At 41.3% G+C, this 13,549-nt stretch overlaps 1 protein-coding gene across 1 annotated transcript in view; it reads right to left on the reverse strand.

Moving 5' to 3' along the window:
* The window catches only part of COPG2 (COPI coat complex subunit gamma 2), a 112,651-nt gene extending 99,333 nt beyond the window's left edge, over positions 1–13,318 (reverse strand). The window contains exons 1-4 of the mRNA XM_002913442.4: positions 13,198–13,318; positions 11,962–12,014; positions 11,300–11,380; positions 8,688–8,759 (exon numbers count right to left, since the gene is read on the reverse strand). Of these exons, the coding sequence (XP_002913488.1) occupies positions 8,688–8,759; positions 11,300–11,380; positions 11,962–12,014; positions 13,198–13,234 (243 nt within the window). The 5' untranslated portion in view covers positions 13,235–13,318. The remainder of the gene's footprint in view (positions 1–8,687; positions 8,760–11,299; positions 11,381–11,961; positions 12,015–13,197) is intronic.
* Between the last annotated feature and the right edge of the window lie 231 nt (positions 13,319–13,549).

Genomic DNA, 13,549 nt, shown 5'->3' on the forward strand with positions numbered 1-13,549 from the left:
TACTACAGATCCTACAAACACTAAAAAAATTAGGGAATATCATGAACAGTTTTAGGGAAACAGAGTTCAACAACTTCCATGAAATGTATAAATTCCTTGAAAGACACGAACTACCAGAGCTCACTGAAGAAGACAAATAATCTGAATAGTACCATATCTATTTCTTTTTAATGAGGTTAATTTTCAAAAACCTTTCCTTAAAGAAGATGGTTTTGGGGTACCTGGGTGGCTCAGTAGGTTAAGCATCTGACTTTTTTTTTTTTAAGATTTTATTTTTTTGAGACAGACGGAGAGAGCATGACCGAGAGCATGAGCAGAGGGGAGGGGCAGAGTGAGAAGCGGACTTTCCACTGAGCAGGGAGTCTGATGCAGGGCTCAATCCCAGGACCCTGGGATCATGCCTGAGCTGAAGGTAGACGCTTAACCAGCTGAGCCACCCAGGCGCCCCAGCTGGCTCTTGATTTCAGTTCAGGTCATGATCTCAGGGTTGTGACATTGAGTCCCTAGTTGGCTCCGTGGGCACTGGGCACGGAACCAGCTTAAGATTCTCTTTTTCCCCCTCTCCCTTCACCCCTCCCCTCCCTCTTAAAAAAAAAAGACGGTTTCAACAGTGAACTCCATCAAACACTTCAGGAAAAATTAATAATGATTCTACAAAAACTCTTTCAGAAAGCAGAAGAAGAAGAGAGGAAGAAACACTTCCCAATTCATTTTACAAGGCCAGCATTATCCAAATAGAAAATCCAGACAAAAACATTAGAAGAAAAAAACTATAGATCAATATATTTCATGACTACAGACTCAAAAATCCTTAACAAGTTTTAACAAACAGAAATGACTTTATATTTTCCAGAATAATGAATAAATGCATCTCACCATATTAACATGCTGAAAAAGAAAAGCCATGATAATCCAATGGATATAAAAAAATCATTTGACAAAATTCAATATCCATTCACATACACACTCACACACACACACACACACACACACACACACACGCACGATCTCTCAGCAAACTAGAAATAGAATGGAACTTCCTCAACCTGATAAAGGCCTTTTGTGAAAAACTTAAGAGCTAACACCATACTTAATGGTGAAAGACTAAAAGCCTTCCCCCTAAGATCAAGAACAAAACAAGGATGTCCCCTATCATCACTTCTACTTATATTGTACAACAGTGCAAGAAGACAGTAAGGTAAGATAAATAAATCAAAGGCATACAGTTTGAAAAGGAAAAAGTAAATTCTAAGGAATCTTCCAAAATACTCCTAGAACTAATAAATGAATTTAACAAAATCACAGGAATATGCAAAAACCAATTTAATTTCTAGAAACTACGTACCAACAATACAACAGTATTTTTAAAATCTTAACTACTTTAGGGATAAATTCACAAAATACATATAAGACTTGTATGCTAAAAGCTATAATACTGCTGCTGACAGAAATTAAAGAAACCTGAATAAGGGGAGATAAATACCATGTTTATGGAGCAAAAAACACAATGTTAAAATGTCAATTCTCCTCAAATTGATCTTCAGATTCAATGTAATCCCCATAAAGTTTCCAGCAGACTTCAAAAAATAGAAATGGAAGCTGATTCTAAAAATTCATATAGAAAGGCAAAGAACCTAAAGACCCAAACTATTTGAAAAAGGGGGAAAAAAAAGGAACACATGCACTACCTGATTTAAAACTTACTATAAAGGTATAGTCATCAAGATGGTGTGGTATTGGAATAAGAATAAAGATACAAATTAATGAAACAAAAGAATGTTCCAGTGTGCCAATGTAACTCAATCATCACCTCTTCCTCCGCATTCTATACTGATATCCAACTATTCCAGTACCATTTGTCGAGAAAATAAAGTAGGAGGAAAAGGAGGAGGTGGTGACAGGAAAAGGAATACAACCCTTACCTTACACCATATACAAAAATTAATTCAAAATGGATCAAAATGCCTAGAAGAAAGGCACAGGAGAAAATCTTTGTGATGCTGGGTTAGGCAAAGATTTCTATAATATACATCAGAAGCAAAATCCACAACAGAAAAAAAAATTGATACACTGGGCTTCATCAAAATTTAAAACTTCTGTTCTTTGAAAGACTAAAAAATGAAAAAACAAGCTACAGACTGAAGAAAATATTTAAGAAACATATCTGATAAAGGACTTGTACCCAGAATACACAAAGACTTCTCAAAACTCAAAAATAAGAAAATATACAATCAAATTATTAAAAAGAGGCAAAAGATATGAACAGATCCTTCAGCACTGAAGATATATATAAAGGAAAAAAGCACACAAAAAGATGTTTGAGATTATTAGTCATTAGGGAAACGCAAATTAAAACTACAAAGAGATGCCACTATACACCTATTAGAATGGCTAAAATTAAAAAGAAACAAATTTAATAATGCAAAAAAAGACAATACCAAGTGCTAGCCAGAATGCAGTCACTAGAACTTTCAAACAGTGATGGTGGAAATGGAAGAAAGGTTGGCAGCTTCTTACAAAGTTAAATATATGATCCCACCAATCCCACTCCTAGGCACGGACCCAAGAAAAATAAAAACTTATGTTTAAAAATTTGTCATGAATGTTTATAGCAACTATATTCATAACCACCAAAACCTGGTAACAAACCAAATATCCTTCAAAGGGCAAACAGATAAACTGAGGTACATCCATATAATAGATACTACAGTGAAATAAAAAGAAGCAAACTCCTGATGCAAACAATAACACGAACAAACATCAAATGCAGTACGTATGCTAAGTGTCTCAAAATGTTTCATGTTGTCTGATACCATTTGTCTGACCTCCCAGACAGGCAAAACTATGCAGAAAGAAGAGACCTGTGGTGGCCCGGGGCTGAGGATGGTTAGAATAGATCATACGTAGAGGCAGGAAGGAACTTTTTGGAGTGATGGAAACATTCTAAATCTTGATTGCAATGGTGATAATAACTACTGTATGCATCTGTCAAAAGTCATAAAACTATACCCTAAAAAGGGTGGATCTTACTCTATGAAAACTATATATATATATATATATATATATTTTTTTTTTTTAATAAATGGAGAAGACAACAGTGTAAGTGAATGAAAACGCAAGCAACACACTGGCAGGAAATCGTTACAAAATGCCTATCTGATAAAAAGTCTTGTATCCAGAAAATACAAAGACAACTTACAGCTCAATAAGAGGACAAATTGCATGATTTTTTTTTTTTTAAGTAAAAGATCTGAACTGACACTTCACCAAAGAAGATATACAGATGGCAAATTAGCATGTATTTGCTTAATACATTCATCATGAAGGAAATGCAAACCCAACAATGCCACTTCCAGATATTAAGCAAAGAAAATGAAAGTAGGTCCACACAAAGACTTCGACTTGAATATTTTTAGCAGCTTTGTTCATAATATCCATAAGCTGGAAATAACTCAAAAAACCATTAACTTGTGAATGGATAAGTAAACTAGACCCCCTCCATACAATGGAATACTACTCAGCAACAGAAGTGAAAAACTACTGATATACACAAAAACTTGGATCAGTCTCAAAGGCCATAAGCTCAGAGAAAGAAACAAGACATAAAAGTCATAAAAGGCTATGTACTAAATGATTAAATTTAAGTGAAATTCTAGAAAATGCAAAACTGTGTTGTCAGAAAGTAGACCACTGACTTCTGGGTGCTAGAGGTTGAGGGAGGGTCGGACAACTAAGGGATACAGGACACAGTCTGGGGTGGAGAGGTGTCTGAATCATGACTGTGGGGATGGTTCCATGACTCCACACACTCGTCAAAACTCACTGAACTGTACACTTAAAATTGGTGAATTTTATTAATATGTAAGTTACACTCAATAAAGCTGTTTTTTTAAACACTAAAATAAAAAAAAATTTCCTATAAGTCAGTAAGAGGAATATAAATAAGCAAAGAATATGAACAGACAATTCAAAAGGAGGAAAGTAAAATGGCCACTAAACTTAGGAAGAGTTTCAATTTCAGCAATGATCATGAAAATGCAAATTAAAACCACAAAGAGATGCCATTTCACATTCTTCTGAATGACAAATATTTAGGTCCGATAATAAGAAATTATAATAAGAACAAGTAAGGATTTGAAGCAATGTCTGTGCAAATTAGGACAAGATCAGTTCAAAGATGAATTTGATAAGATCGAATAACTGCCATTAACTAGAAATTCCAGTTGTAGGTATCTATCCCAGAAAAATTCTCACTATGTGCACAAGACATGTACATAAACATTACGTATAATATCACTTTTGGGGGGAGTTGGCTTTTTTTTTTTTAAGATTTTCTTTTATTTTGTCAGAGAGAGAGCACAAGCAGGGGGAGCAGCAGGCAGAGGGAGAAGACTCCCCGCTGAGCAGGGAGCCCAATGAGAGACTCAATGAGGGACTTGATCTCAGGACCCTGGGATCACGACTTGAGCCGAAGGCAGACACGTAATCAACTGAGCCATCTAGGCACCCTGTATAATATCACTTGTAACAGCAAAGAAGTGGAAGCCACACATATCTACCAATGGGAGAATAGATAAATGAGTAGAAATACTGTATATTAACACACTGGGATCACATGTAGTAGTGAAACTGAATAAAGTGGAAGTATGTACAGCATGACAGTCAATCTCAAAAACATTAATCTTGAAAACTGCAATAATAATATGATCACTTATATATTTGTCTGAGATTTATTTATTTATTTGTGACAAAGGAAGAGAGAGAGCAGGGGGAGGGGCAGAGGGAAAGGGAGAGAGAATCCTCAAACAGACTCTGCTTTCAGCATGGAGCCTGATGCAGGGCTCCATCCCAGGACCATGAGACCATGACCTGAGCTGAAATCAAGAGTCGGCAGCTAGGGGCACCTGGGTGGCACAGCGGTTGAGCATCTGCCTTCGGCTCAGGGCGTGATCCCAGCGTTATGGGATCAAGTCCCACATCGGGCTCCTCGGCTGTGAGCCTGCTTCTTCCTCTCCCACTCCCCCTGCTTGTGTTCCCTCTCTCGCTGGCTGTCTCTATCTCTGTCGAATAAATAAATAAAATCTTTAAAAAAAAAAAAAAAAAAGAGTCGGCAGCTTAACCGACTGAGACACCCAGGTACCTCTGATCACTTGTATTTTTTTTTAAGACTTTGTTTATTTGTTTATTTGTCAGAGAGAGCAGAGAGAGAGAGAGAGAAAGCATGAGCAGGGGGAGGGGCAGAGGAAGAGGGTGAAGCAGGCTCCGCACTGAGCAGGGAGCCTTAGGCAGGGCTTGATCCCAGGACCCTGGGATCATGACCTGAGCCGAAGGCAGACGCTTAACTGACTGAGCCACCCAGGCGCCCCCACTTATATTTCTAAACACACAACAATATGAAGTAGAGATTATGGCTACAAACACATACAATACATATAGATATAAACACTGACAGGAGGTTACCAATCTCAAGATAGCAATTTCCCTCTGGTAAAGGATGGCTGGAAAAGGAAGAAGCTCCCCATGCTGCCAGCAAAATCCCCACCTCTTTCTCTTCCCCCAAAAAATCACCCCCTCAATTCCACATTCTGCCTAAGGGACCATCAAAACGAATCACAGCATGCTGTACGTGGCTCCTTACCTCAGTCACTGCAAAACACCTAAAATATCCTCGTCATTATTCATCACCTGGACACCACTGCCAACGCAGCTGGGAACAGCACCTAATCTGACTACACCTTCCATCCTTCTCAAATCCCAAACCCTCCATGATGTTCTCCGGCACTTTCATCCGCAAAATCCCTTATAGCCTTAACTCTTCTCCGAAAGTCCCCATCTTGTCTCTAACCTGGCTCCTCCCTCAGAATCCACGCCCATTGTCTCTCCTTTAACCCTCATCGCCCACATCTACAGGTGGGAAAGCTCACTGCCTGTTCAAAATCTCTACACCGCCTGCTTCCACTGTACTGTGTTCTCCCCTAAAAATCTCTGGCTTTAAAGCTCATGCGTTTAGACTCCATCACCTGGCACCACTCCTGTCTGCATATATAGACTTCCAGTAACTTCCCTCATTTAAAAAATAAATATATTAGTAGGGGCGCCTGAGTGGCACAGCGGTTAAGCGTCTGCCTTCGGCTCAGGGCGTGACCCCTGCGTTATGGGATCGAGCCCCACATCAGGCTCCTCTGCTATGAGCCTGCTTCCTTCCTCTCCCACTCCCCCTGCTTGTGTTCCCTCTCTCGCTGGCTATCTCTATCTCTGTCAAATAAATAAATAAAATCTTTAAAAAAAATATATATATATATATATATATATTAGTAACTTGTTCACCACCACTATCTCCAATATTAGCCCAGTAATAATCACTGCTGACTTTAATATCCATACAGACAATATTTCTTAAACTCTAACCACTTGGCAGAATTGACTTCTTCTCCCAGGATCCTGTCGTCCTTCCTTTTGCCATCACCCTATTCCACTGTCATCCCCATCAATAACAGTATCCCTTTCATAATTTCATTTCCAAGCATTTCACTCTCCAGCCACCACTCCTGACTCCAGCAGCCCTTTCACTCCATCAATCCATGGACCCGATCAACTTTCTACTGTTCCAATCAGCCCCTGTTCTTACTTGCCTCCCAACCAGATCCCACAGTTAATACTTCAATCACTCAACTTCCTTGCTCTTCCCTCTGTTTACTAACCTGGCAAAACCCTGACCCTGACGAAATCCAATCTCCAACCATTCCATGCTACAACCAGAAGCCTATAGCTGGAGGAAAACATTCACTGTGCCACCAGGTAATAGTTTCAGTTCATGACCAGTAACTGCAAGGGGCCATGCGTACTGTCCAACAACCTACATTCCCCCAGTCCACTTCCCAGAAAACAATTTCATGCCTTCTTTCCTTAATACGACCTCTGTGCTGGAGGCTTCGAGCCTGTCCTCCCGCTGTCTCTTCCCTGCCCTGCACCCTCCTCCCTGCCCCATGGCCAGCTCTTCTTCCCAACGGCCATCCCTCTGAGCAACAGCAACCTGGGGCTGCAAGTTCAGGGAGCCACAAAGAGGCAACAGCCTTCCATAACTTTTTTAATAGTCCCTCTCCGTGACCTTACTCCAGCAGCCTGGAATGCCTGGCTTTCTAGTCTAACTCCTCTACTACATAAATTTATCATCATCACAGTGGGTCCGCTTCCCTGACTGAACCCTGAATTTCTGGCACAGGAAGTGATTAAAGGGAAACAGGACCTTAACAAGAGAAATCTGAAATTGCTTCTCTGATTTGATAAAGGCATTAATGCCCTGTTTGCAGTGGTAAAGGGATACTAGTCGTCTGTGGCATGCAGAGGCAAAATACTTAAATCATCACCTGCAGAGAAGCATCATTAAGGACCTACAGAAGACAAGGTTTGGGTAACCCAGGAGTTGCTGCCATAGAATATTTTGTAAAAAATGTGTTACATAATGGGTCAGGGGCTTCTAAGCACACTGGAGAACTCGGTAAAAGAAATGAGTCCAGAGTTTTAAATTCACAGTCCACGTCTGGGTAAGGGACTAGAAGTCTTCCACAAAACTTTAATAGAAAGCCTGTGTCATGTGGACACAACGCTGAGAATTCTGAAAAGTAAACCCTCCATGTGGCTGAAAGACAAGGAAAATTCAATACACACCCTGTGAGGCAGCTTAGATGAAAGGGAAGGCTTTGCATGGGGAAGAAGTGGGACCCTGAAAGTTGGGATGGGGACAGACGGGCAGATTCTGATGAAGCTGAGTACCCTGAACCCCTAAATTCCCCCTAGCCTCCTCTGCAACTAGGAGCAGCTCTTCATTCTCTGTCTGAGGAAATTAGTCTCCCTCTGCCTGAAGAATGTGTAATGGCCTCACCAGAGACAGTTGCCCTACAAGAGACTGCTGAGCTCCTGAGGACTTACTCCCGAAGCTTATCGTTATCCTGACATATAACCACACTCAAATCCTAGAAGTTCCTGGGGGTTGGGCAGAAAATGCGGCCCGTGAAGATATGCAGTACATACCAAAAATACTGCAAGATTTGGACAATTTACGTCAACAGAAAGCTGGGAAGTCTAGCTCCCAGAACTCCCTCCCCTGTAGGTTCTGAGCGAGAGCGGGGCACAAGAGAAATATGCACCACATTTCCAAACAGAAGTAAAGCAGCAGAGCCACTATGCTCTGAAAGTCGGGGGGGTGGGGTGGTTCAGGTGATGAGACACACAGAGATACTGTCCGCTTTAGTTTGTCTTTACTCTTCTTTCCCCCTAGCCCATGTCCTCTTCCCCACGCTGCTCCGGCTCGTCTTCTCACAGCCAGCCCTGCTGCTGACCAGCAGCAACCCCAGGCCCACCAGAAATTGGGAACCTAGAGATGTGGTAGCTACGTCCACCAGCTTCCACTCCAGCCCACTGACAGTGGCATGCCACACGCTGGATACGAACAGCTCTTCGGACTGCCTGAGAGATCTGTGGGGGAACAGCTCTATGCTGTATACTGTCAATCTTTCACATTCATATGGCCTTTCATGAACATTTAAAACTTTGGTGAAGATAAATAATGTTTAAGTAATTTTAAATATTTCAAGCGACCTTTTCTAATTTGGGACACTCTAAGTTCCCCAAGAAAAAAGAATAAAAGGAACTTTTCCAGCCTAAAAGAATAAAATAAAAAGACTTACATCATTAGATTGAAACAATCGAGTCATGGCAAAGAAGGCTTCTGTGGCTTCCGTAGTTCCAAAGTGCTCACCCTAAGGAAAATTGAAAACAATTTCTTAAACTTAAAAAAAATGTATATGAAGGATTTTCTCTTTATTTCTGCAAAAATCTTTTAGAACTCAGGGGAAAAAAATTTCTTTGTAAACATTCTGCCTCTGTGCTTTTTTATTTTTATTTTTTTTGGCTTTCAATTTATAAACCTGCATGGCCATTTTGTCCACTCCTTATTTAAAATAATTCAATATCATACACCATGCTATAAAATTTCTGGAATAGTAGTCTCTAACCTTTGAGCAGGAACCATTTTAATTTCCCTAGATAACCACAATTTACAAGGAGGTAGAAAGTAGTAGCAAGTTGACTTCCTAATCAGAATAGCATGTTATTACTACACTGCCTACAAGCAGAGATCACATCTTTCATATTTCTACAATCCAATGCCCAGCACAAAGCCTGACATATTACAGGAGCACAATAAATATTAAATTGTAAAGAACTATATGTTAGGAATCCCAGAAAACATGGCAAAAAGGGACCAACCAAAAAGGCAGGAACCAGATTACTTATATAAAAGGAAGGCTTTGGATCAGAGCTTTAATATGCTTAATAAATCATCTGAGGATCTTGCCAAAATGCAGAATTTGCTTCAGTAGCTCTGGGTTAAGCCTGAAATTTTTGCATTTCTAACTAGCTCCCGGTGATGCAACTGCTGCTGGTCTGAGAATGACATTTTTTTAAGCAGCAAGATGTTAGATAACCTATTTCACTCACAGTCAAAAAATTCCAGATTACAGACCACCTGAGACATGAACATTTCAATATTCAATTTCATTAAAAGCAATCCTAATGCGTTAGGCTCAATCACTTTTCAGGGCTTCAGATCTCACATGGACTATAACTAGTTTTCAAACCATTTGTTGCGGGTATAAGAATAAACAAATTTTGATGAAAAACTTTAAAAGTTGAGGATGAAAGACAAAGTATAAGAATTCACAATTACTTAAATCAGAGTACCCAACGTGCTCATCAGCAAGAGATTTCCCTCTCTTTCTTTCATAATTACTTAGTGAACGTGTAGAAGTCCAGGCACTTTTCAGTCATATCAGTAAACCCTAAGTCCCTACTTTTGGACTTGAAATTCAGAATATATGAGTAGGTCAGCTGCAGTAGAAATATAAAAGTATTTTTCCATAAAGCAATACCAAGAACTAGGACAAAGATAAAACTAAGGTTCCCAAACCTGTTTATGTCTTTGTGTTTATTTATCAGATTCTACTGGTAATTTCCTTATCAAGATAATGAACTGTTTCAACATGAGTTGCCCATCAAAGAGGTACTGGTCAAAATACAAGCAGACGCTATTCCACACCACCTTCAACTACTCAAAACTGCTTATTTCATGGATTTAGCCAACCTGGACACAATGTGTGCTCTTAAAAAGGAAATCAAACTGACTTTGCCTTAAATGTCTCTAATATGCTACCACACAAGGATATGATGTATGTGCAAGAATATATTTTATGTAAAAGTATGCACTTCTTGCTCCGTCTCCATTTGCAAACGATAAATCTTCATCATGTCTTCAGTCTTGAAATAAGTAAAAATAAGATATTCTCATGGAATTCAAATTGGAAACCACAGTCTTAACACCATATGTAAACCACCTGAAGTATATATAAATGTGTATCTGGGTGTGCATGGTGCGTGTGTGTGTGTGTGAATCTAAGAAACAAAATCACATTTTCTAAGGTCCTAGACATTTCATGAGACTTTTTTAGTCTGAAGCAAAACAAACAAACAAAAACACAAGAAAAAATAAAATTAATAACAGTAACAGCAAACAGAATCTATGTTCTGTCAGGGCAAATACTTTGGTTTTGTCTGCTATAACCCCAGCGCCTAAAACAGTGCATAGGAATCAGCAGGTGTATTATAAATATTTGCTGAATGACTGAATGAAAACTATTTCTGAATGTGCATGTCCAGGATTATTCTCAGTGCTTTACATTCATTATCTCATTGAATCATCACAACTTTAGAAAATGGGCATTATCATAATCCCCATTTATAGAAAAGGACATTAAGGCACAACATGGTTAAGATCAGAATCATATCGCTTGCCATGGTACACTAGGGATAATATATATAAAATCTAAATATTAAAATCAAAGCTTGAAAAACATCACTATCATACTAATCCCGCTTCAAAAAAAAATAAAATATTTATCTGGAATTTGTCTAAGATTTTGTACTGTATTTTTGGAGGGACATAAAGACCTTTGAACAAGACTAAACAACATGTTTTAACGTTAACTAAAACTTGTTAAATTCAAATCAAGGTTGAGGACCTGCTATGTGCTTAGCTGGTCTAGTACCTTGTGAATAAAATAGAAGTACATGTCATAATCCGGTCCACAAGAAGTTTTACGTATCTTTACCTTAATCAAACACTGTATATTTTTAAATTAAGTAACTTTTTAAAAAAATAACTATACTTTCCAGAAAGTATTTCACTGCATGTTATGTATTTCTATTCCGAAAAACAAATCCAAGGAAAATCAAAATAGTTTACCTGGTTCAGTAAGTAAAGAATCTTTGTAAGAATATGCAAACATCTTCTTGGATTGATAGGTGTTTCATTGAATATACGAGCCTGTGGGGACAAAAACATTGTTATACATAGTATATTTTCTATCATTTCTATCACAGATCACAAAAAAATCAACTTTAATTAAATAGATGATTACATATTTTGGTCACAATATCCAAATAATGTTAACTGCTTACAGTTTTCCATTTATCACAGTATATGATACATTATTAGATATGGTCTTGATTTTCCATTCTACAGTGACTCCCTTAGAGCTAAGCTAGTACTTCAACTTTATGGGATTTATGCGTTAAGTAAGAATCACAATACTTACCTACAGCATTTGAATACAATTAGCTTAATGTCTACAACTTCCTTCAGTAACCTTGTACTAAACAATTCTTTGGCATTTCATTTAAAATTATCAACATGTGGGAGAGTTGACATGTTTTTGCATTTCTATAAGCTCTAGACCCTCCTAGAAGTAACCTGTCTTCCTGGAAATTTCCCTCAATCTGTATTCTCCGAACACAAGTATTACATTCCTCAATTCTTATTTTGGGTCATCGTATTCCAGGGGTTCTCTGCCCATCGTTCTAAAATGGAATAGAAAAGAAAGAACACAGCATACTTCCAAGTCATACCTCCTGTAAGACAGCACTCTTCTCCAGATGCCGAAAAGGATTGGAGCCACTACCTATATCATAAACAAAAAATGTCTTTAATAGCTGTCCTAGACAAATTTATTGTCTACACAGAGGTACTGAATGCTTGGGATAGCTCACCAAAATGAAGTGACCACTTGGATATCACAATGACGATCATTACTAATACACATATAAATTGAATAAAATCATTTTTATTCTGGTACTAGCTGTCATTGCTAGTCATTGAAGATCTTGTACTTCTCTTTTGCGGGATCCCTGCCCAAAATGAGCTCTTCTTCCCCTGTCCTCTTTTCACATAACGTGACTAGTACATGTCATGCGCACACAGCGAAAATTAATGAGATTGTGGTTGGGCCCTTTGGATTTCCCCAAAGGCAAGCACTATCTTACATGTTTTCAACAACTAAGGCGAGGCAGAAAAGAGTTTAGCAAAGAATCCTATCAAGCTGGAAGGGGCCACGGAAATTTACTAACCCAAACCTCGACCACACCATGGGAGAGCAGCAAACACTGAGGGGTTTTGGTTTGGGAGTTCTGGGGGGGGGAGGTATTGTTTTTAGGTGGCTTGGCATCTTCCCCATTTGTTCTGGACCAAAGACCGGTATTAGGAACGCAACTCACTTTTGGATGCCTGAGCATTAAATGACCTATGTAACATGGGACAGTCTTAGCTCCCTGGGAAGCGGACAGAGATAAGGTCCCCGGGAAGACTGGAAAGTACAAGGCACTTCCAAGTTCATACACACACACGCACACACTGTCCCGTCTAGCCCAGACCCACTCTGGGCCTACCACTACCAGCGCCCCCGCTCTCACACGCGCGCACCCACTCCCTCCGCCACGCGCCGTGGGCCCGCCTCCTCTGCGGGCAGCCCACCCCCGGCGAGCGCTGCGGAGGCTGCTCCGAGGGGCTGCGCCCGGGGGAGGGGGCGGGAGCGGGGGGCGGGGCCGCCGAGCAGCCGGACGCGGCGCGCGGGCGCGGGACGGGAGCGCGCGACCCGAGAGGAGGCTCCGGCGCCCGGGGGAGGGGCTAGGGGCAGGCCCCAGGCTGCAGCAGAGCGGAGCCGGGCGGAGGGAGGGGCGGGCTCCAACTCCGGCCCCCTGGCACACCGGCGCCCACGCCTTCGGGTCCGCGGCCCCCGAGAGCAGGTGGCGGCGGGCGGGGAAGGGGCCCCCGCGGCTGAGGGTGGGCGTCAGAAGCCCAGCGCGTACCAGACTCCTCGTCCTTCTTGTCGAATTTTTTAATCATCTTGGACGACTTCCCAGCGCCCAGACCCACCGCAACCGTCCCAGGCGCCGCAGCCGGCGAGCGGAAGAGACTGCAGGAAGGCCGGCCCCGTGCTCTGGCGCCGGTTGGGTCGCCGTCCCGTCACTCGGGGAGAAGGCCCGCCCTCCCCCGGCTGTCGCGGCCGCTCCGGTCCCCTGGGGACGCGGCCACGCCCTCTCCTCCTCCCCGAGTCGGGCGGAGGCGGGGCCAGGCGCTGGGGCCGCGGGGCTGCGTCTCGGCCCCTGCAGGGACAGGTCGGAGCCGGGGGCTGGCTCTGGCCCACCCAGCCAGCGACCC

Source organism: Ailuropoda melanoleuca, chromosome 1, assembly GCF_002007445.2.
Source record: "Ailuropoda melanoleuca isolate Jingjing chromosome 1, ASM200744v2, whole genome shotgun sequence".
In the NCBI taxonomy this organism is placed as follows: Eukaryota; Metazoa; Chordata; class Mammalia; order Carnivora; family Ursidae; genus Ailuropoda; species Ailuropoda melanoleuca.